The sequence below is a fragment of the Sarcophilus harrisii genome, chromosome 1 (genome assembly GCF_902635505.1).
Source record: "Sarcophilus harrisii chromosome 1, mSarHar1.11, whole genome shotgun sequence".
Classification (NCBI taxonomy): domain Eukaryota; kingdom Metazoa; phylum Chordata; class Mammalia; order Dasyuromorphia; family Dasyuridae; genus Sarcophilus; species Sarcophilus harrisii.
Window position 1 is genome coordinate 80,641,754 of NC_045426.1, and position 22,814 is coordinate 80,664,567.

At 52.7% G+C, this 22,814-nt stretch overlaps 1 protein-coding gene across 1 annotated transcript; it reads left to right on the forward strand.

Moving 5' to 3' along the window:
* The first annotated feature begins 1,244 nt into the window (after positions 1-1,244).
* On the forward strand, positions 1,245-22,788 carry TWF2 (twinfilin actin binding protein 2). Its single transcript, XM_031958162.1, has 9 exons — positions 1,245-1,427; positions 7,895-7,972; positions 14,680-14,858; positions 15,167-15,262; positions 19,034-19,138; positions 20,174-20,299; positions 21,011-21,161; positions 21,244-21,365; positions 21,931-22,788. Exons 1-9 carry the CDS (start codon positions 1,403-1,405, stop codon positions 22,096-22,098), a joined length of 1,050 nt encoding a protein of 349 aa, XP_031814022.1. The 5' UTR covers positions 1,245-1,402; the 3' UTR covers positions 22,099-22,788.
* The last annotated feature ends 26 nt before the right edge of the window (positions 22,789-22,814 follow it).

Consider the following 22,814-nt stretch of genomic DNA (forward strand, 5'->3'; position numbering starts at 1 on the left):
AGGCTAAGAAGGTTAGTAAAAAGACCTCGATCAACATTTTCTACTTCCCTTTTTCATCTCTCAATATACTTGATCTCTTGGAATCTTTCTTCTTAATACCTTTCCCCCTCCTCTCTCTCCCCCTACACACAATACATCTGCCCCTTCTAAAAACACCAGCGATGGTCTACTCATCAAATCCAGGGGGCTTTTCTCAGCTTGGCAGCTTTTGATAAGTATAAATATCCTCCCCAGCATGGGCTTCAGAGATCCCATTCTGCTCCCAACTCTTAGGAACGTGAGTTTTCCTCAAGGCCTTGTTCCAAGGGCTGTTACACTATCCGTCTGACCCGGGAGAGGCCCTTCTCTCCGTCTTTGTCTCTCTATTTCATATCTTAATAATCTTATTTCGGGGAGACTATTTCCGATCTAGGGCTGTAGTCAGTGTGCGTGTGAGGTGGAGATGAGGAGAGAGGGGAGATCTGCTGATTGGGAGTCAGGAGCCTGGGATTTCCGGCCAAAACACTGCGCCCATCAATACCCTGCACTGATACTCGTCTCACCCTATCTAGCCAGGCCCACAGGAGACCAAATTCCACATCTCATTCAAGCGGCCTACCGAGGCCATCCGGCTTTGCCTCTGGCCGCATGCGTCCCTGCTTTGGGCACAGTAGTCCAATCGGCGCTGGCATTGCTCCTGGGAAGGGGGAAGGCCAGGGAAAGGCCGCCGGTCAGTTTGGCACCCCGGGACTCTCCAGAGCAAAGCTGGCCGACCCCCTAGCCACCGACTCCCCTCTATGCCCTCGTGCCCTGTTGGAAAGCAAGCTCCTCGAGGGCAGAGGCTGACTTGCGGGCACAAAGCGCTTCATGAGTGCCCTTTTCATTCCTTCATCCCTCCCTCCGGCTGCAGATTCGTTCATCAGGACCCTGGGGAGGAAGGGGCTTGGGGGGCGCAGTGCCGCGACAGGGTCACAAGCCCGAGCTCTGCCCACGTTCTGAGAAATCTCAGAGCTCCTAGCGGGGTGAGGTGGGAGCTCTGGTTTCCGCTCTCTGCCAGCTACGGGGCTCCCGGCGTCCTCCTCCGCCCGGGGACTCCCTGCCCTTTCAGGGGGAGGGGAGAGTAAAGACAAGCCCGGGAGCTGCCCTCCTCCGCCCCCGCAGCCTGCTCCCCGAGCCCGCCCGCCCCGCGGGGAAGGGCCTCGGGGGCGGGGCCTGCGGGGCTCCACCCCCGGCCGGCCCCCCGAGGGGAGGAGGGGCGGGGCCTCGCGGGGCGGGGGCGGGAGTTACTGCGGCACCGCCCGGGAAGCTTCGAGTGCCACATCCTCTCGCCGCCGCTGGTCCTGCCGCCGCCGCCGCTGGTCCTGCTTCTGCGCCCGCCGCCGCCGCTGCCGAGGAGCTCGGCGGCGCTGGGCCGCCCGCGGCCATGGCCCATCAGACCGGCATTCACGGTGAGCGAGAGCCCTGGGGCCCGGCGGGGACGGCCCGGAGGGGACGGCCCGGAGGGTGCCCCCCCCGCCCCTGCTTCCCCCGCGGGAGCCGGGGCCGCTTGCCCGCAGCCCTGGGCCCGCGCCCCGGAAGCCGCGCGGCCCGGCCGCGCTGGGGCTCTGTGCACATGCCTCTGTTTACCCGTATGTGCTCGCCCCCGCACATGTGTGCGCGCCCCGCGCCGCCCCCGCCCGGTGTCCGCTCCGGCGCCCGCCTCCGTGGGGGTGCCCCAGGGCTCACAAAGGGCTCCCCCCGGACCGCGCGGCTCGGGCCCATGCGGGAGGATGCTCCCTGCGTCACGGGGCGTCCGCACCTGTCTGTCCGCGGCTGGGGGGGGGGGGGCAGCGGGGCGGCGATCCGCGGAGCCTGCGCTGCTGTCATTTGTGCACGTGGGTGTAGCCGGGGCTGCTGGCGGCCTTCGGTGAGCCCCTCCCCCGATCCTCCCCCTCCCCAGCCTCTCCCGAGACTGTGGCCCCTGCATTCTAGAAACCGACCTGACCTTGGGGGGGGGGGGGGGTGTTACCCAAGCCGGGCCTCTCCCCGAGGGCGGAAGGAGGAAGAGAGGAGGCCCTGGGAGCTTCCTCTAAAGTGGCCGCGGCTGGGGCGGGGAGGGGCGCCTGGGCCCCATTGTGCGGCCCGGAGCCGTCGGGGAGCCCGCAGCCGTCGGGCAGCCCCGGTGGTGGGAGGGCTGAGGGAGCCGTCGGGGATCCCCGGTGGTGGGAGGGCTGAGGGAGCCGTCGGGGAGCCCCGGCGGTGGGAGGGCTGAGGGAGCCGTCTGGGAGCTCGGAGCCGTCGGGCAGCCCCGGCGGTGGGAGGGCTGAGGGAGCCGTCGGGGAGCGCGCAGCCGTCGGGGGGCCCGGAGCTGTCTGGGAGCCCGCAGCGGTGGGAGGGCTGAGGGAGCCGTCGGGGAGCCCCGGCGGTGGGAGGGCTGAGGGAGCCCGGCGCCAGCGGAACCCCTCCTCCAACCCCGCCTTTTACAAGGGGGCCACTCGGGCAGTGAAGGACAGGCCAGGGGTCCCACTCCCCTTCCGGCCCACCTCTGAGGGGTGCACCATGAGGGGTCTCCCTGCTTTGCCGTGACTTTTTTCTTTTTCCTTGCTGAGGCAGTCGGGGTTAAGTGACTTGCTCAGGGTCTCACAGCCAGGCAGTCCTGAGGCTGGATTTTGAGTTCAGTTCCACCATCTGTAAGGCGAGGGGGTTAAGATAGATTAGGGTTTCTTAATTTAGGGGTCTATGATTTCCCTAGGGCCATTAACTTGGATTGGAGAAAAATAGATCTTTATTGCAATGTCTTTGGGTTACAGTAAGAACATATATTTTATGCATTTAAGAGCATTACTTTGAGAAGGGGTCTGTAGGCTTTACTAGACTGCCAAAGGCATCCCAACACAAGGAAAGCCTCTCTAGAGGAGATAAAACTCCTCAGTGTAGTTTAATGGAAAGACCCTTTTACTTTTGGGTTTTTAGGCCTTGATTTTAAACCCCCGTTCTGCGTCTGGGTGTCTCTGTGACCCAGGTGTTAAGACACTTTATTTCTCTGGGTCTGCTTCTTCATCTGTAAAATGAGAGGATGGGGGTTCCTGCCAGCTCTTAATCTAGGAGTCTGCGACAGTCGTGGGGCCTCAGCTTCCTTTCCTGTCAGGTGAAGGAGCTGGACCAGATGGTCTCTAAGGTCCCGTCCAGCTCTGCTCTTGCAACTTTTCCTCCTGGCAAACCTTTGGCAACCTCTGGATTGAGATCCTGTTCCTTGCTGAGCTCAGGGAGGGCACGGGAGGGAGGCTTTAGTTCAAAGGCAAGTTAAGTTGAGGGATGACCTGGTCAGTGGAGGCTTCTTAGGTTTCTGCCGCTTCTGCCATCCTACTAGTTGCTTGGGATCTTTAGGAATTGTAAAGAGGGTCCTGTGGTGGGAGTCTCTGGGGGATGGAGGCTAGGGGCCCAGAGAGTGTTTATAACAATACCTCTGATTTCAAAATCTAGGTCAGATCACTCTTGCCTGACTGGGCTTCCCATGGGGGTTCCTGCTATTGACCCCTGGGCTAGGCTGTCAGACTGCATTAGTTTCATGGTAAGGTTATCTGTCACTTGGGTCCAAATTCACCGACTCCTGTGGGCAGCATGCCCAGGGTCACTGGGAGGGAGAGTGGGGCTGGCCCAAGCTCATCTGGAAGGGGTGGCCATCTTCATACTTTCCTACAAGTAGGGGACCTTCCCCCCTCTCTGGCTGTCTCCTTGGAAGCCCCATGATCAGAGAGGGCAACCGGCTTCCCTGCTAAGCCTAAGTCTCCTAAACCCAGCTGTGTCCACCTGAGATGCCTCAGACCCCTCTCCCTGGGTCCCCCCACATCCCCTCCTGCAGCCCTGCTGGCTGAGGCTTGACGGGTGGGGCTGGAACTTGGTGGTGGATATCCCTGAGCTCCCAAGCCCTCCCTCTGTCCTGAGGGAGGTGGGCGCAGCTTTGCAGTCTGTTCTCCTAGAGCTCCAAGCTGGGGAAAATGGGTGGGCGATGCAGGCTTTGGAGCTGCCGTCCCCTCCACCCAGGACCAGGGAGGTAGAGCTGTGGAAAAGTCCCCATATCCCAGCAGCCTCAGGGGCATCCCCTCCTCCGCCCGCTCTCCCCATTTCTCCTTTCTTCAGAAACACGGCTTTCATGGTGTTGTATACTCGGCTCTTGCTCCCATTGGCTCCTGACTCAAATCTCGGATCTTCCTTTTTCTCTCCCTTCTTTCCCCATCCTTGTCCTCACCTATCCATTCCTGAGCTAGATGGAGCTCTCTGAGGGATGGACAGACTCGGGTCTTAGCTCCCCAAAGACCCTCATCAAGGTGAATAGTCATAGATGGCGCAGAATATCAAAGCTTGGAAAGTAACTTTAGAGACAATCCAGCCCAACTCCCCCCGCCACCGTCTTGTATATCAGGACACTGAAGTCTAGGGAGGGGAAGGTGCCCAGTGATGTGGGGACAGGACCTACGCCTCCTCCTCTGGGGACTTCGGAGAGAGGAAGTAACCTGGCTTGTGGGAGTGAAGGAAGCAGTTACCTTGCCGTGGTAACCTTCCCTTCCCTCCCTCCCCCATCTCATTCCCAATTCTAGCCTTCTCTCCCTCCCAGCTCTTTGCTCGACCCCCAGTTACTTTTGAATATTTCTGTCCCTTCCCCTGCCCCAGCCCCTTCCTCCATCATTCTCCCCATCGGGCCCGCCAGGCTTCAGGATGATCCTTTGTGGGTCCAGCTCCCAGTGCCGGGAGCTGAGCCTGTAACCCAAGCAAGCTGTGCTGGGGCCTGGGGAGGGGCCCCATGAAACATTGATGAGGAAGGCTCAGCTCCGGTGTCCTAGGCTGGACCTGGATTATTGATGGAGACTGACTGACCTGTGGGACAGGCCAGTGGGGGGAAGGGAGCAAGATCAGGAGGTTAGGAGTGAAGTAGAGTTGGGGAAGGAGGGGGAAAGGAGCGGCTGAAAAGGCAGTGGGTGGGGAATCCATCAGTAAATCTATTGACAAGCACTGTGTTCTAGGCACTGAGCCAGGGTCCACTGGAATAGGACTTAGGGATTCATAGGGACAGTGGAGGAAAGGATTGGGGAAGCATCGCATTAAGGATGGAGTAAGTTTTGGAGAAGTGGGGAAACCAGCAGAAGGGGGAGCTTGTGGAGATAGAGATGGAGAGTCTGTGAGACTGAGGCAAGGTAGGATATGGGAAGCTAGCAGGCCAGGAAATTGGGGGTCGGGATAGAAGGTTCTGTAAATTTGGGTTGGAGCTAGGAGAGGAGGAGGAGCTGTGGACCAGGAGTGGGACAGAACCAGGAAGACCTGGGGAATTGGCCCTGAGCTAATGGGCAAGAAGGGCTTCCTCAGGCTGAGCATCAGGGAGATTAATGGAATAAGGAATGGAAGTCTGGAAGGGAAATTGGCAGGATATCGGTTCTTCTGAGTGACAGGAACTATTCCCAACTCTTATGGCATAGAGCCAAGACTGCTTTCTCCTCCCTGAGGAAGAGGAGGGTATCTTTTCTCCCCTCAGCCTCTTACTAGTCTTTCTTCTCCTAAAACTTTCAGCCCTGTTGATGAGGATGACAGTGAATGGCCTTTCCTATGGGGTTATCTCATCCAACCCACTCATTTTTACAGATGAGGGAACTGAGACCCAGAGAGGGGAAGTGAGTGGGGATTTGAATCCAGGTCTCCTGACTACATAAGACTGGTGGCAACAATCCACTTCCCGGCAAGGACCAGCCAGGGCAATAATGAGATTGTGCTGGACTGATGGCTGGAGTCCCAGGAATATGAAAAACAAGATCCTTTTCCAAACTAAATTGAGAGTCCTCCAAAAAAGTCAGAAGTATGAGAACTGGGTCTGGGTGGTCTTAGAGAATAAGGTACCTGTGATCCCAAAGCAGCAGCTTCCCGTCGCTCTAAGAGACCAGGAGGAGTCCCCAGCTTTCTTCTCTAGCACCAGAGAAGCTCCGGACAGAGCCTGGAGGACGGGGCTCCCTTTCCATGGGAGTTATCAACAAACCAGCCTGGAGGCGCCCATGCCCTGCTCCCTCTGCCCCCTTACTTTGGAATGGGATTGGGGGGAGGGACCTGGGGGTGTGACCCTGCTTGTTTATACCCCATAGGGCTGGCTGCTTGCCTAAGTATAAAAATACTCATTGATCTCAGCCCAAAAATGTGTGTACAGAATCACACCGTCTTTGACGTTCCCACTTCATGCCAAGGACCCAAGGGTAAGAGGTCTCAGCTCCAGACTCGGGGAAGCACAGACCACTCTTTAGGAGGTCATTTGGGTCATCTCATCTATCCCCCTGCCTTCAGGAAGTACAGAAGTACAGCCCTTTCCTTCATCCCTCCACCTCTTTCCCCCTTCATGCCCCACTCACCATTTTTCCAGGATGAGAGAAGTGCTTGCTCAGTTCTGACTCTGACTCCCCACTGCTCCTTCTCTGTTGAGAGCTGGGCATTAGCCAGCTGCGGTGGCACGTGGCCCAGGAAGCCCGTGGCAGGAAGGCCTCCCCAGGTCCTGCTCTCAGCTCCCCGCATGGCCTGCCTTTGCACTGCTTCTGAAGGGCTCCCCTCTTCCAGGTAGCCGGCCCTGACTACCCGGAGGGAGGAAGCAGCTCTCTCTCCCCCCGTCGACCTCAAGGTCCCACTGACACTGGAGCTCCTTTGGGCCTGGGCCATTTCTCTGAGCCTCTGGCTTGGTGTGGGGAGCGTTCGACATCCTGGCAGGGCCCAGAGGGCAGCATCTTGGCCAGCAGGCCAGTGTCCTGCCAGCTTCATAGATGTGGTCTGTTGGGCTCAAAGGGCTGAGAACCAGCAACTGCGTGGCGTTAGGGTGTTCTTCCATGCACGCCGTTACAGTGGGGGCTGGGCACAGAGGTAGCTGCGGGCCGTGTCTTTTGCTTGTCTTTTCTCACTACAGCTCCATGCCCAGTGCATGCCAGGTGCACCTGCCTAAGGGCGTGCTTGTACATATATACACACACATGCGTCGCATTTGTGTCCATGCATGTGAATATACATACACACGTGTGCTGCATTTGTGTCCATGCACCCGTTTGCAAGTCATTTATGTAACCGTGTGTCTGTGCATGTGAATATACACACACATGTGCTCTGTATTTGTGTCCATGAACCTATTTGCAAGAGTCATTTATGTAACTGTGTGTCCGTGTGTGTGAATGAGTATGTTCTTGGCCTTAGAGTATGTTTCTTGGTTAGGATGACTAACCTGTTTTTCCCCTTCCAAGAAGTGTTTATTAGGAGAGGGGACAACAGAGATAAAGAGATGGGGGCCGTGGGTAGAATTAGTCTAAGGTCAGCACCTGACAGCTCACGTTCTGCTGTTCAGGGGACCAGGGCATCATATGTCAACCATATAGTTTCTGGGGTTTTTGTTTACATCTGGGGAATGAGAGTAAAAATGTGGTTATGTGTAAGCAGGGGCTCCCAGATTCTCAAGGGCGTGATTGAGACCACAAGCCACTTCTTTAAGAGAGTTGGAGAAATTGTAGTAGTGACCATTTGGTAAACAAAAGAGCCAAGGCAGCAGGACTGGAGGCAACTAGCTTCAGATGCAGTGGAGCTCTTGAATCTTGTTATTGTTGTTGTGGATAGAGGGGATCCAAGTGGAGGGGGGAGGGAAAGCCATCCCCTCCCCCCACGGACTCCTTGTCACCCGAGCTGGCCCCCAGCCGTGCCGGCGACACCATCAGCTAAATTTGGGAGATTATGTTCAACTGGCCCCAGGATCAGGTTGCCTGAGTCACATGGTGGGGCTCTATTTAACTCGAGGCCTCCGGGGCTCCCCCCCAACTCTGTTATGCCCTGCTCCAGCGGACTTTTCTCCAGGACTTGAGCCTGAGGATACGTGTCCCTTACCCCTGGTCCTTGCCCGTGCCTCTGACCATCATGTTTTTGGTCCTTGTAGCCACTCCTGAGTTGAAGGACTTCTTTGCTAAGGCTCGAAATGGATCTGTTAGGCTGATCAAAGTCGTCATCGAGGATGGTGAGTATCTCCATGGGGGGCCCGGTCATAGGGAGTTGGAGGGAAGCTGGGAGAGCGCCCAGCTCTCCCCTCCCTGCCTGCTAATTTTAAAGATGAGGGAACTGAAGTACAGATTGGAAGGTCCTGGCCTAGAATTCCACAGCTGGTCAATGGAAGAGCAAGATTCAGATCCAAGCCCCCTTGAGGACAAAGCTAGACTCTTTCCTCTATAACTTTTTGTAAGTTTGATGGTTATGGAATAAAGGGGATGTGGAGTTCTCTTCCTGGCCATTTTGTTTACATTTGGGAGGGTTAGAGTAAAAATGTGGGTGTTTCAGGGTTAGAAGGAGGTTTTTGTTTTGTTTTGTTTTGTTTTTGAGGAGTTTTAAGAGTAGGGGTGAAATCAGAAAATTTGGTAGAATTTTAGATTCAAGGCCAGGGTTAAGGTTGTTGATGGGAGAAAAGGAAAAAGGAGGTTCTCATTTCCCAATCCCTGGTGTGTGTGTCTTGAGAGCCTGGGGGAGAAGGGGCTGCTGGGACCTGAAGGAAGTCCCATATATCTTCAATTTACTCCTAATCTGGTGAATTTGGATTCCATTGTGGCTATAGAAGGGTGCAGTCCTAGCTTGGGCATAGAAGCACGGGATATTCAGTGGGTTTGAACTTTCAAGCCAGATCTGGCTCCTGCCCTGAGGGACTTAACCATCTGGGAGAAAACAGAGGACCATTAGAGGGGAAATACAAAAGGGCAGAAAGATTGGAGAATCATCCCACTATGTTTATGAATCTAGAGATTAAGCTAAAGAGGAAGGGGATTTACATAAAGATGCTTCTTAAATGTCAGGCTGAGGGTTGGGACTTAATCTGGTGGAGAATAGGGAGTCATTGAAGGTTCTCCAGTAGGGGAGTAACTGGATTAAAACTGGATTTTGGGAAAGTTCATATTTGTGCCCAAGGTCCTTAGGTTCTGGTGGGACCCCTCCGCTCCCCTTCCTAGCCTGGTGTTGGGCCAGAGATGCAGGCGTCAAAGGAGGGGATATTTAGGTAATCCTCACTTTGCACAATGACCCCTGTTTTTGGATGGTCTTGTGTGATTATAGAATCCATTGAACCTTCTTTTTTACCCTTGGGCTAAGATAGTTCTGTCTGTCTAGACCTTCCTTTTTGTCGTATAGACTAGACCCCTACAGCCCTCACCCTTCATTTATGTTTGTTCTAAATGGTGACCAAGTACCTAGATTTGCTTATATCATTGAGTTAAATAAGGAGGGACCTTCTCAGGCCCTAGAGAATACTTTAGCTGGAATGAGTTCCAAATTTGGTCCAGAAAACTGGCTGAGCCTCTTCTGTAGGTCCCACCTACCTTCTTTGGGGAGCAGGACTTCTAGGATGAAGAGGGTCAACCCTGGAGGACTGTGGAATGGTCTCTAACCACAGGGCATCTCCAAAACGGTCAGTTCCTTTGGCCATGTCTAACTGCTGCCTGCCTATTAGCTGTTTAGGGACCCCACTGGGCTGGGCCTCAGGCCTAGTAGGTCATTGGCGTTGGTCCTGAGGATGTTGGTGAGGATGCTTGGCCAGCGGAGTTCTCAGATCTCAGTTGGCCCCTATTGTGGGGGAGGGGGCAGGTTCCCTCTGGCTACTCTGCATCTGATTTCAGCCCTACTTCCCCTCAGACGCCTAGTGGAGCTCATCTAGGCATTGTGGAGGGCAGGGGGTGAGAGGGGTGCTAGGGAGCACCCGGGCATCTCAGGGGGCTTGTTACAAAAAGGAATATATCAGATCAATCCAAGGACGAGCTTGCTGACATCCAGAGCTGTCTGACAGACGGTGAAATTAGCCATGTAAATATGAGTTACAATGACTACTACTGGGTTTCTCATCCCCGGAGGCATCTGAGCAGATGCCTCTGAAGGCCCTCTGATTCCTTGGTTCTTTGATTCCCCATCAAATCCATCCTTCATCGGATGCCAAGGGGATTTTTCTAAAGTGCAGTAGATCTGACTTTGTCACCCTGCTCCCTCTTACTCTTCAGACCAAATGTTAAGTCCTTCTGTTGTCATTTAAAAGTCCTTCCTAACATGGCCACTTCCCACCTTTTCAGTTTTTTCCCTCCCACAAATGCTACAATTCAGCCATAGGGGCCCAGTTGCCATTCCATGACCTCGGCCCTCTCTCTGCATGAGCTGCCACCCCCCCCCCCCCCCCCCCCCCCCCCCCCCCCCCCCCCCCCCCCCCCCCCCCCCGGCCTGCCCTCCACTTCTTGATTTCTCTGGATTCCTTCAAAGTTCAGCCTAACTCTCCTGCTTTTCCTTCCCTCCCAGTTACTCATGTGTCTGGAATATTATGTTCCATGTTCTCTGTATTTATCTTGACCATACCTAGTTATTTACACGTTGTCACTCCCTTTAAATTTCATGCTCCTAAGGCGTGTTTTTTCTTTCTTTATATCTCTGGGGTTTAGTACATAGTAGGCACTTAAAAATATTTTGAATTGAATTGAATCTAATTTCGATGTAACCAGTCAATAACTAGATTGCAATCTGGTTTTCCCTGGGTTGAGTGTGAATCCCCCCTGTTCAGGGACAAGCTGTCCTGGATGTTCCTATCATTTTCTTTTCATATCTGGTATTCTGTCAGCTTGTTTCATTTCATCTCCTCTGAAGGCTCATTCCCTCCCCTCCCCCCGAATTTTCTCTTCCTACCCCTCAACACTCAGCCCTCACTCCGCAGTATCTCTGTGTCGACTGAGAATAAGGCCGTCTGTTTCCTGTGTCTGGCTCAATGGGTGTTTAGATCCGGGGACTTGGGAGTCAGAAGACCTGCATTGGGATCTTGTGTCAAGGTCACTTAACTTACAAGCTCTGATGAATAAATTACTCAACTTTTTGGGCCTCCTGTCTCTAAAATGGACATCATAATATGCATAATGTTGTGAAGCTTTTATGAGCTAATGTATGTAAAACCCTTGGCAGACCTTAAATTGCTATAGAAATGTCAGTTATTATTATTGTAATTACATGACAGTTCTTCCTCAATTAATCTACTTATTCAGTACCATACCAATCAAACTGACAAAAAATTATTTTATAGAGTTAGAAAAAAATAATAAAATTCACCTGGTAGAAAAGGTCTAGAATATTAAGGGATTACAATACCTCTAATGCCAAAAGAAACTGAGCAAGACAGAGATTAGAGACCAATTCAATAGTTTATTAAATGGAGAGAAATACTGGGACCACTGGATCCCAGGGCTAGACTATCATCTCAAAGAGTCTAGCCCAGAGTATCGGGACAGCAAGCCTTTTATGGAATAATAATAACAATGACATAATGCAGAGACCTAGGTGGGGATAGCCTCATAGATGGAGTTTACTGATATTCTAATGACAATAAGGAATGTCTATAACACCTTTATCTCAACCATTAAGAGGGGACGGTCATAATCTTAAGGCAGAATATGAAATAGGACAAATGGAGGAACTGGTCACCCCATTAAAAGTGACCTTTGGCATTATATACCCACTTTTCTTCTCCCAAATGAATGTTCCAGAGGAAGGTAGAAATGAGTGTAGCCCTTTCAAAGTCAAAGTTGTTGGGGACAGGGTGGGCTTGGCAGGAAGGAAATCAGAAAGCCTGAGATCTTTTTTTTTCCATTCAATTCAGCAAGTACTAATTAAGTGCCTACTGTGTTTAATGTGATCAAAATTCTTCATTTTGCATTTAATAATGTGTTCTAACTCCTGTTTGGTCATAAATTTCTTCCTTCCTCCTTAGATCCGAAAGGTAAACTCTTCTCTTGCTTTCCTAATTTCCTAGTTCCCAATTCCTAATTCCTAATTTGTTTATGGTGTCAACCTTTATGTCTAAATCACAAACCCATTTTGACTATTAGTATGTGGTGTGAGATGTTGGTCTATGGCCTACTTTCTACCATATTATTTTCCAATTATCCCAGGAATTTTTGTTAAATAGGGCATTTTTATCCCAGGAGCTGGAGTCTATGGGTTTGTCCAGTAGTGAATTACTAGAGTCATTTATCATTCTATCTTGTGCACCTAAACTCTTCCACTGATTCATCACTCTTTTCTTAGCCAGTACCAAATGATTTTGATGATTGCTATTTTAGATTATAGTTTAAGTCTGGTATAGCTAGGCCACCTTTCTGTACATCTATTTTTCATTAATTCCCTTGATATTCTTGACCTTTTCTACCATGTAATTTTTGTTACTTTTTTTTTCTAACTCTATAAAATAATTTTTGTCAGTTTGATTAGTATGGTCCTAAATAAGTAGATTAATTTGGGTAGAATTGTCCTTTTTAATATATTAGCTCAGCCTGGGTATGAGCAATTAATATTTTTTCAGTTGCTTAGATCTGACTGTGTGAAAAAGTGTCTTGTAACAATGTCCATAGAGTTCGTGGGTTTTTCTTGGCAAATGTTTCATATTGTCTATGATTTTATTTTAAATAGAATTTCTCTTTCTATCTTCCTCCTGGGCCTTGTTAAGTATGGAGATGCCCTCTTCTTGGGTTCTGGAAAGGTGCAAAGACAAACTTGCTATATTCTCTGCTCTAACTGCTTTTGTTCCACTGTAGGGGAATGGAAATATGATATTCACATTTATATCGTTATGTGCTAGATATTCTACTTCACAAATTTTATCTCATTTCATCCTTATAACAATCTGGGAAGACAAATATTATTGTTATCCCCTTTTACAGTTAAGGAAACTGAGGCAAACTAGTAAAGTGACTTATCTGAATCACACAGCTAGTAAATGTCTGAGGTTGGATTTGAACTTTCCCGACTCCAGGTCTAGCTGCCTCTGCATTAGATAACTCTAACACACGGTAGAAAGTGATGGAATATTTTGAGAATATTTGAGAAGGGCGAGGTCACTTTCAGCTGGGGTTGGCTCGGGGATGACAGAATGAAGGACCATTGGAGGCAGTGGTCAGCGGGAGTGTGTCCCAGGTGTGGGAGACAGCTGGCTGGACCGGCAGGTTGGGAAACAACTGCTTTCCCAACTTGGGTGGAGCCTGAGGGACACCAGGTGAAATAAGACTAGAAAGGAGCTCACTAGTTGGTGTGGATGGCCTTTGATGTCAGACTTTGTTTCTTGGCACTAAAGAGCCTCAGAAACCGAGGAATGCCATGGTTATTCCCAAAAATCAGGTTTTAGCGAGATTATTTTGGCAGCAGTATGAGGTAGAAAGAGAGATAGAGGATGGAACATTTATTAAGTACTTACTGTATATTGGGTACTGTGCTGGGATGCAGTGAAAAAGCCAGAGACACAGTTTTTGTTTTTACATTCTAATTAGAGAAAGTAGTATATACAGGGCTACCGAGAAGGGTTTGAGATAGATATAGAGCATTTATTAAGTATTTACTATATATCGGTGCTGTGCCGGGATGCAGTGAAAAAACCGGAGACACAGTCTTTATTTTTACATTCTAATTATAGAAGTGATACATAAAGGACTACTGAGATAAAGGATAGAGCATTTATTGATCTTTTTTCTTTTCTGAATGGTATTTTATTTTTCCAATTACATGTAAAGATAATTTTCAACATTCATTTTCTTAAGATTTTTTTTCTCCCTCCCTCCCTTACCTCCCCATGACCAGAAGCAATCTGATATAGGCTAGACACATACAATTATTTTAAACATATTTCAGTATTAGTCATTCTGTGAAAGAAAAATAAGAACAAAAGGGAGAAATCACAAGAAGGAAAAAGCAAATAACAAAATGGGGAAAATAGTATCCTTTGATCTGCATTCAGTCTTCATTGTTCTCTCTTTGGGTGTGGATGGCTTCTTCTAGAGGATAGAGCATTTATTAAACACTTACTGGGTGCCTTGCTGTGGAATACAAAGAACAAGCCAACAAAACAGTCCAGGTCTTCACATTCTAATGGGGGAAGGTGTACATTGAGAGCTACTGAGAGGGGTTTGAGGTAGAGAATGGAGCATTTATTAAGCAATTGCTGTGTATTGGGCATCTTGCTGGGGAATACAAAGAAAAAACCAGCACTACAGTCCAGGTCTTCACATTCTAGTGGAGGAAGATAGAACGTAAAGGTCTACTGAGAGGGCTTTGTGATAGAGAGTAAAATATTTATTAATCATTTACTATGTACTGGGGGCCTTGCTGGGGAATTTAAAGAAAAACCCAGCACCATAGTCCAGTTCTTCACATTTTGATCAGGGAAGATGGTACATAAAGGGCTCCTGAGGTTTCTGGGGAAATGAAAGCCTTGATCCAGACAACATAGGTAAGGCATATGCTTGCCTATTAGAGCCAGAGTCCAGGTTTCTGCCAGAGCAGCAGAGAAAGAGCCAGTTGTGAACCTAGTAACATTTGAATTTTGAGTCCCATCCGGACACGTGCTGGCTGGGAAGCCTGGCTGGCCCTTTCCAAGGCTGGGAAAGCGCTGACCTTTACGTGGACAGTTTTCTCACTATCCCAGAGAGATCCTAGATCTAGTCCCCGTGTCCTTGAAGGACAAATGGCCAAAGGGTGACTCAGGAAGGGGTACCAGGTGGGGGGCTGTAAGCACTGACACTATATGGTGGAATCTAGCTTGGGTCCAGCCTGATACTTTGGGGAGGAGAGTAGGAGATCCAGCTTCTCCCTTGTCTGAGCTCCGAGGTAAGGTCTGGGGAGGGGGAGTCGCTGCCGGCCTGCTCCAGGGGCTGACCCCACCTGCGCCCCCAGAACAGCTCGTGCTGGGTGCCTTCAGGGAGCCAGCCCAGGGATGGGAACAGGACTACGATGCTGCCGTCTTGCCTCTGCTGGATGAGGGCCAGCCCTGCTATATCCTGTACCGACTAGACTCCCACAATGCTCAGGGCTTCCAGTGGATCTTCCTCGCCTGGTCCCCCGACAGCTCTCCGGTGAGCCCCCCTTCCTGACCTGTTGATAGAACACATGAGACTTCCCCGGGGGGGGTGCTGGGAGCCGGGCAGAGCATTTCTTGGACTAGAGCCCTGATTGGGAACCTAAGGGAGAAGATTGGATCCTGCCTTCAGAGAGTTTAGGTCTCAAGTGGGGAGGAATCTGTTCTGCCCCCAGGGAGTGCTCTTGTCTGAGAACAAGAGATAGATAGTCCAGTCCTTAGATCTGAGGAGGCTGAGACAGGTTGGAGGGAGGAGACGTGGCCACCTCCTTGGGCATCAGCTGAGACAGACCCTCCCTCTCCCAGGTTCGACTGAAGATGCTTTATGCAGCTACGAGAGCAACGGTGAAGAAGGAGTTTGGTGGGGGCCACATCAAGGATGAACTCTTCGGGACTGTGAAGGTATGGCCAGTCTTTCCCCTTCCCCTCCCCTCAGAGCATCCTATAGTATTGGGTCAGTGGCTATCAGCAGATAGAAGGTGGGGGTCCGGAGCTGACCGCTGTCCTGATCCCTGACTTTACACAAGTATTTAGTACTTAAATACTGGAGCAAGCCCCTGTGGCCCCAGCTTTTGTCTCAGTTCCTAGCCTTCACCTCTCTGGTTTCTCCTTCTGTAACATCTATGGGTTTTTACTAGATGACCCTAAAAATCCTTTTAGGTTCTGATATCCCTTCGATGTGTGGCCTAGTGGAAGGAAGTCTGGACTTAGCACTCAGGAGAGCTGACTTCAGATCTTGACACGTAGCACTATGTTCTCACTTAGTGTCTAGACACCTCTGCTTTTTCATCTGTAAAATGGGGATAATTATACTTGTGCTGTTCACCCCACAGGGGAATTGTGAGTAAAGTACTTGTAGAAATATGCCTGGAACAAAGTAAGCTCTTGATAAATGCTTTATCTCTCTATCTCCCAGTTATCCCTATCTGATATTCACCATTCAATAAGCATTTCTTGAGCTTCTGCTGTCTAGTTGTTTAGAGTACAAGTAAAAAGTAAGACAACTTCTTTCAGGGAGCTTACATTCTCTTGGGAAAATGGCAGGTTGTGGTTCCTGTCTCATTTGACAGAGAAGGAAGTTGAAACCCAGAAAGGGAAAGAGACCCAGAATCTCAGGGTTAGAAGGGGTCTCAGTGGTCTTCTGGTTCAATCCTTATTTCTGCATCATATACCTCACAAACCTTTGGGGAGGAGAGTAGGAGATCCAGGATAACAAACAGTCATCCAGCCTTTGCTTGAGGATCTCCAGTGAAGGGGAAGTCCCTATGTTCTCATAATACTTACAGATAGATCTCATAGTTAGGAAGTTTTTCTTTATGGGAAATTTAAATTTGCCTCTCTGCAATTTCCAATTTCAATTTAATTTAATTAAACATTTATTAAGTACCTGTTATGTGTCAGGCCTTGTGTTAAGTGCTGGGGATACAAACAAGAGAAAGATAAACCTTGTCCTCAGGGAGCTTGCAATTGTATACAACACCTAAAAGGAGACTGGGAAGCTAGAAAGTGGAACCATGAGAAGGGGCACCCAGTGTGATGGGTAATTAATCATTTTATTAATCATGCTAGCAGATAAGTAATAAAGGGCTCAGTGGCTTTCTTGAATGTTAAAGGCCCTTCATGGAACTCACACAGCACTTACATGACCTTGGAAGAGTGGGTGTTCCCTGAGAGTGGCAATTGACTGAGAGGTGGACCTATTCTAATGGGATCCTCCTTGGGGTGGGTAAGGGGATACAAAACTGATTATGTTACTCATGGACAGAGACTATCTCAAGCCAGACTCTCTCCCCTCACTCCCATCCTCCAGCCTTGGGCTGTCTAGCCTGTCAGAGTAAAACACAAAAGGGTCAGAGTTTACCTTAGAGTAAATTCTTTGTAGAGTTCTCTAATTGGGTGGAGAAGATTTCATCTCTTCATTGGCCCTGCCCTTCAAAGAAATCTCCCAGGGAAAAAATCCTGAATCTCCCCAATATTTGGCTATTTAATAATCATTTCTCTCACCGACAGTTGCTTCTAGTCTTATCTTCCAGGGCCAAGCAGAGCAGAGTGAATTCCTCTTTCCCATAACAGCTCTCTAGATGTAGTCATTCTATCCCCCCCTCTCCACTGAAAGTCTTTTGATCAGGAAACATCCCCGGATCCTTCAGCTAAACCATCTTTTTTTTTTTTTTTTTTTTTTTTTTAATTTAATAGCCTTTTATTTACAGGTTATATGCATGGGTAACTTTACAGCATTAACAATTGCCAAACCTCTTGTTCCAATTTTTCCCCTCTTTCCCCCACCCCCTCCCCCAGATAGCAGGATGACCAGTAGATGTTAAATATATTAAAATATAAATTTGATACACAATAAGTATACATGACCAAAACATTATTTTGCTGTACAAAAAGAATCAGACTCTGAAGTATTGTACAATTAGCCTGTGAAGGAAATCCAAAATGCAGGTGGGCATAAATATAGGGATTGGGAATTCAATGTAATGGTTTTTAGTCATCTCCCAGAGTTCTTTCTCTGGGCGTAGCTGGTTCAGTTCATTACTGCTCCATTGGAAATGATTTGGTTGATCTCCTTGCTGAGGATGGCCAGGTCCATCAGAACTGGTCATCATATAGTATTGTTGTTGAAGTATATAACAGCTAAACCTTCAAGGGCCTTCACCATCCTGGTTACCTTTTGGTAAACACTGTATGTATGACCCCAGATTGAACCTGGTTCTCTGGTATGATGTGACCAGAGCTGCGGCCGGGGCGGTGATCTCGGACACCGTCTGCCTCTCTTGGAGCAGCCTAGAACCCTTCTTGTGGTTGGACAGAGAAAGGCGCTGGCAGGTCCTGGAGCTTCCAGGCTCCCAAACCTGGGTCTGGCCCATGGGCGACTGTGGCCCGGCCTTGGCTGGTGCCCAAGGGCAACATTTTTTTCTCTAATAAAATTCATCTGCCCAAGTTCAATTCGACTTGTAGGACTTTGGAGCTCTTCTGGATGATCCATTATAGATAATAAATGCTTGTGGTTCCATTGGTCACACAGAAAGTTCTTGGCAGTCAGATGAGGACCTGCAGCTCCCGGCTTCTCCCCAGGCCTTTTTCCATCTTGTAGGACCAAGGGAAAGCCGGAGAGCAGGGCTGGGTGGGCTGGGGGGGAAATGCACAGGAAAGCAGAGTTAGGTTTGTTCCAAAAGGAAGAATCCCTCAGAATCAGAGCTGGGAGGGATGCTTTGGAAGATAAGGAGTTGTTTGTCCTCAGAGGCTGGATGATGAGTAGTGAGGGCAGAGCAGCGGGGGCGAGGGGAGAAGCTGTATGTGTCGTGTCTCTTCCCCAGGGGTTCTGCAGTCGAATGAGCTCCCTTCTAATCCCATGCATGGAGTCGTTCTGGGTGGGGCGCAGTGTGGGCCACCAGGGGGCAGCACAAGCCCATGGACGGCTCTCAGTGTCCAGCTTCCCTCTGCAAGCCCGGCCCTCCTGGGTAGGGGCTGCGGCCACTGGGCTTTCCTGCTTCCTTCTTCATTGCCCCGGCCCCTGACTGGGGCTTTCAGACATAACATTACAAGTTCAGAGACCCTCTCCCTGGAGAGTGGAGAAACTGAGGCACAGTGAGAGGAGTACTGCCAACTGTAGTGTGATACAGTGGATTGGAGCTGAGAAAACCTGGGTTCAGATCCTGGTTTTGTCACATATTAGTTGTGACTGTCAGTCAGTAAGCATTTATTAAGCACCTACTGTGTGCTAAGCACTGGAGATACAAAGAAAAGCACAGAAGAAACTGCCCCTGTTCTCAAGCTGGCGTTTATGTAGATTTTTACAACAGCTCATTTTATTCTCCCAGTGACCCTGGGAGAGAGTACTGTCATTATCCCCATTTTTAACAGACTGGGGTGCAGAGAGATTAAGAGGTTTGCTTGGAGTCCTATATAGCTGGTGTCTACAACTAGATCTGAACTCATTTCTTGTGCCGCGGAGGTTTGCCTTTCCTGGGTGCTTTTAAGGTCCACAAAGCATGGCTCCCATGGCATTCCTGTAGGGTGTAGCACAAGGAGCACTTACTGTTCCCATTCCAAAGATGTGGAAACTGAGGGAGAGAGGAGGGGTCCTGCTGGCCCTGACTCCCCCTGGGGGCAGCCAGCACTCAGCCCACCTACCCTTTCCTGCTCATGATGCTATCTTCTCCCCAGGACGACCTCTCCTTCAGTGGCTACCAGAAGCACGTTTCATCCTGCGCTGCCCCAGCCCCGCTGACCATGGCAGAGAGGGAGCTCCAGCAGATTCGGATCAACGAGGTGGGCCTCTGATGGGGGCAGAGAAGGAGCTCAAGGGCGGACATGGCCCTGAATCCCCCCCTGCCAAGTCCCAGAGCTTTAGGGGCAGACACGGGCCCAAATCCCCCCGCCGAGCCCCAGAGCTCCCACTGAGACCCTCACTGGCCCTCTGTGGCCTTTCTGTGGGTTCCCATTGAGGAACAGTGACACACCCTGGCTTCTGAGGGGGCTGGTGCTCTCCATCTGTCTCATGGCCCCAAGATCCGTCTGCAGTCAGTCATCCCAGAGCTCCCCCCTAGAGAAGCTGGGTTTCTGGGTGTTACTGACATCTCTGCAGGGATTCAGAAAAGGGTCTGAGGAGGCCCCCTTGGCTCTGAACTTGGAACCCAGGGTCCCAGCTCCCATCCCGGCCCCCTGGGTCTGCAGTCATAGGGTGGATGGAGAGGGTTTCAGGTACAACCACAGACCCCCTTCTAGGAGGGTGTGAATTCTTGGGGGGAGGGAGGGGCGCTTGTTCTAGAGTTCCAAGCTTCTCCTGGGACAGGCAGAGCGATGCACAGTTGTGTGTGTGTGTGTGTGTGTGTGTGTGTGTGTGTGTGTGTGTGAGCTTCCAGGGCCTTCTCCCTGAAGTTTGCAGGGTACCAGGGGGTGGGTCTGATGACTCTTCTTGGGGGCTTCCTGCTCTGGCCCAGGTCAGAGATGCCTTCTCAGAGCTCCCCTTAGCTGGGAGGTTGCAATGCTTCCAGCTCCATCAGCTCTTGCTTCCCCTGGGATGTGGAGGACATTGGGGTCCCAAGCCCCCAAGCGGCCCTGGCTTCTCCCATTTCTCTCCCTCCACCTGTCTCTCCCTGACTGGCTCGGCCCAGGCAGGAGGCTGCTCACGCTTGCTTTGGAGTGTTCTGCGAGCCCTTCCCAGTGAGCTGGTGCTGGGAAGGGAGCGCCCCCCCCCCCCCCCAGGGACTTGGCCAGTCGGGGGTCGGCCGGAATTCCTTGGCTGGTGGGGGGCGGGGTTCCAGGGGGCTCTGGGCTCACCCTTCCCTCCTGACTCTGGCCTAGGTGAAGACAGAGATCAGTGTGGAGAGCAAGCACCAGACCCTGCAAGGTCTCGCCTTCCCGCTGCAGCCGGAGGCCCAACAAGCCATTCTGCTGCTAAAACAGAAGAAAATCAACTACATCCAGCTGGTGAGGCTCCTTGGCCCCTCATTCCTTCAGGCTGCTGGGAGGCCCCCTCCCCCCACCTCAGAGCCGCTGGCTGGGTTCCCTCCTCCCCGTCAAGGCTGGTTCTGTCAGACGTTTCCCCAGGAAAGCTCTTTCCTTTTGGAGAATTTCTGACCTCAGGGACGGGTCTCCTGTAACGGGGTCGCCCTCGCAGCGTAATTTCTCAGATCAAAGAGCTTCCCTTGGAAGGGCAGTTCCCTCAGCGAGGGGGCAGGAGCGGGTCCCTGGAAAGGGAACGGCCCGACTGCCCCATCTACGCCCCCTTAGGCTGGAGCTTTGGCTGCCGCTCTCCCTGGTGCTCTCTGGTTAGAAAGCGGTCCTTTGGGGAGGTCACTTCTCTTTTTCCCCTGAGGCAGTGGGGTGAAGTGACTTGCCCAGGGTCACCCAGCCGGGAAGCGGTCCGTGTCTGGGGGCAGATTAGAACCCAGGACCTCCTGGCTTCGGGGCCCCCGGGATCTCTGCGGTGGAGGGGCAGCCTTGGTGGATTCCTCCCCCGCGGTTAGGCCTTGCTCTCGGTGCTTCGATGGGGGACCCCCGATGTCCCTTGGGCAGGAGCCGCCCCCGTAGCCGGGTTCCCCGCGGCACGTTTTCCCCCACAAAAGCCTGGGGAGGCGGGGCTGGCCGGGACCCGGGGCCCCGGGGCCCAGCCCGCCTCACAGGAGCTGCCGCCCCCAGAAACTGGACCTGGAACGAGAAACCATCGAGCTGGTGCACACGAACCCCACGGAGGTGGCGGACCTGCCCAAGAGAGTGCCCCAAGACTCCGCCCGCTACCACTTCTTCCTCTACAAGCACTCCCACGAGGGCGACTACCTGGAATCTGTGGGTGAGCGGGGGCGGGTTCTAGGCTGGGGGAGGGGTGGGGGCGGGGCCGCCCTCTGACCCCGCGTCTCCCGCCCCCGCTGCAGTGTTCATCTACTCCATGCCCGGCTACAAGTGTAGTATCAAGGAGCGGATGCTCTACTCCAGCTGCAAGAGCCGCCTGCTGGACTCGGTGGAGCAGGACTTCCAGCTGGAGATCACTAAGAAGGTGAGCGTGGGCGGGGCCCCGGGGCCGCCTTCCCTGCCCCCCATCCCCCACCGGGAGGCCCGCCCGAGCCTGCCCCTCCGCCCTGGGCCTCCGGCTGCCGCTCGGTACTGTGGGAGAGGGGCGCTAGCCGCTTCCGCTAGGAGGGCTAGCCCTGGAGTCAGGACCCGAGTGGGCTCGGACGCTTACGCCTCCTAGCGGCGACTCGGGCAGCGCCAGCCCCCACGAACACTCCCAGAGGTTCTGTGAGGAAGGGAGGCGGCCCCGCTTTATAAGTCCCGGTGAGGCCGCGGGACCTCCCGGAGTTAGGCAGGATTAGAACTCAGACCTCTGGGTCCCCCACCCGGCGTCCCCCGTGAAGGAGCAGGGCAAGATTCTCCCCCATGGGGTAGAAGGGGACCCGGCTGGGGCCCAGATCGCCCCCTCCCCCTCCGCGGCTCCCGGGGCTATTGCTGGGTGCGGGGGATCGGGCCTGGGTCCCACGGGGTCCGAGGGCCGGCGCTCCGGCTCAGGGGTGCGGGGGCCGCGGGGGGCGGTCCGGCTGAAGCTCCGCGCCCCCTCTCCCCAGATGGAGATCGACGACGGGGCGGAGCTGACGGCCGAGTTCCTCTACGACGAAGTCCACCCCAAACAGCACGCCTTCAAGCAGGCCTTTGCCAAGCCCAAGGGCCCGCTGGGCAAGAGGGGCCAGAAGCGGCTCATCCGGGGGCCCGGAGAGAACGGGGATGAGAGCTAGGCGGGGTCGGGCCGTCCCTGACCTCTGCCGCAGACCGAGCCCCGGGGGACCCCGCGCCAGCCCTGGACCGCCGGGCCCGGCCTCCGCCCCTGCCCTTCCCCCAGGAGTTACGTGTGCTTCTCTCTCCTTTCCTCCCTTCCCCTTTTCTCTGGCTCCTCCCGGGCAGCCCTGAGGGAGGCGAGCGAACCCGGCGGTCTCCCCTCACCCCCTGCCTGCCCGCATTTCCCTCCTTGCCGCCCGGCTCTGCGTGCTCGGGCCCTCCCTCCGCCCCGGTTGCTCCGCCCGCTGCGTTGGGCCGAACACCCGCTGTGGGGCCGCTGCGGCTCCATGCCTTACTCCGCACTCCGGCCGGCCCGGCCTCTGTGTGCTGTTTCTGAGGCGGGGGCCACACAGCCGGAGGCCCCCCAGGGGTTAGGGAGGAGCCGGGGGGAGGGACGGCTCTGAGGGGGGAGGGGGCGGAGCCGCAGCAGCAGCAGAGGACTCCAGCTGGGCCCTGAGCCCCTCTGCCTTCCGAGGACCGCCCCCGCCCCCACCCGGATGGCAAGTGAGCGCCGGGTGCGAGAGTGGACGTCAACCCCTGGAGGTTCGGGGCTCACCTGGGCCGGGGGACGGGCTGGGGGACTGGGGGAGTGCAGGACTTACTGGACTGAATGCTGTATTTTCTAAGGAATTAAAGTATTTTTAAATCAATACCTGGGTTGGTTCTCTGAGGGCAA

Excerpts from the sequence above, each read along its gene's own strand:
- TWF2 (XM_031958162.1), top strand. The coding sequence starts at position 1,403 with ATGGCCCATCAGACCGGCATTCACG. Across the intron at positions 15,263-19,033 it reads AACTCTTCGGGACTGTGAAG|GACGACCTCTCCTTCAGTGG; the intron begins GTATGGCCAGTC and ends TCTTCTCCCCAG. Across the intron at positions 21,162-21,243 it reads CGACTACCTGGAATCTGTGG|TGTTCATCTACTCCATGCCC; the intron begins GTGAGCGGGGGC and ends CCCCCGCTGCAG.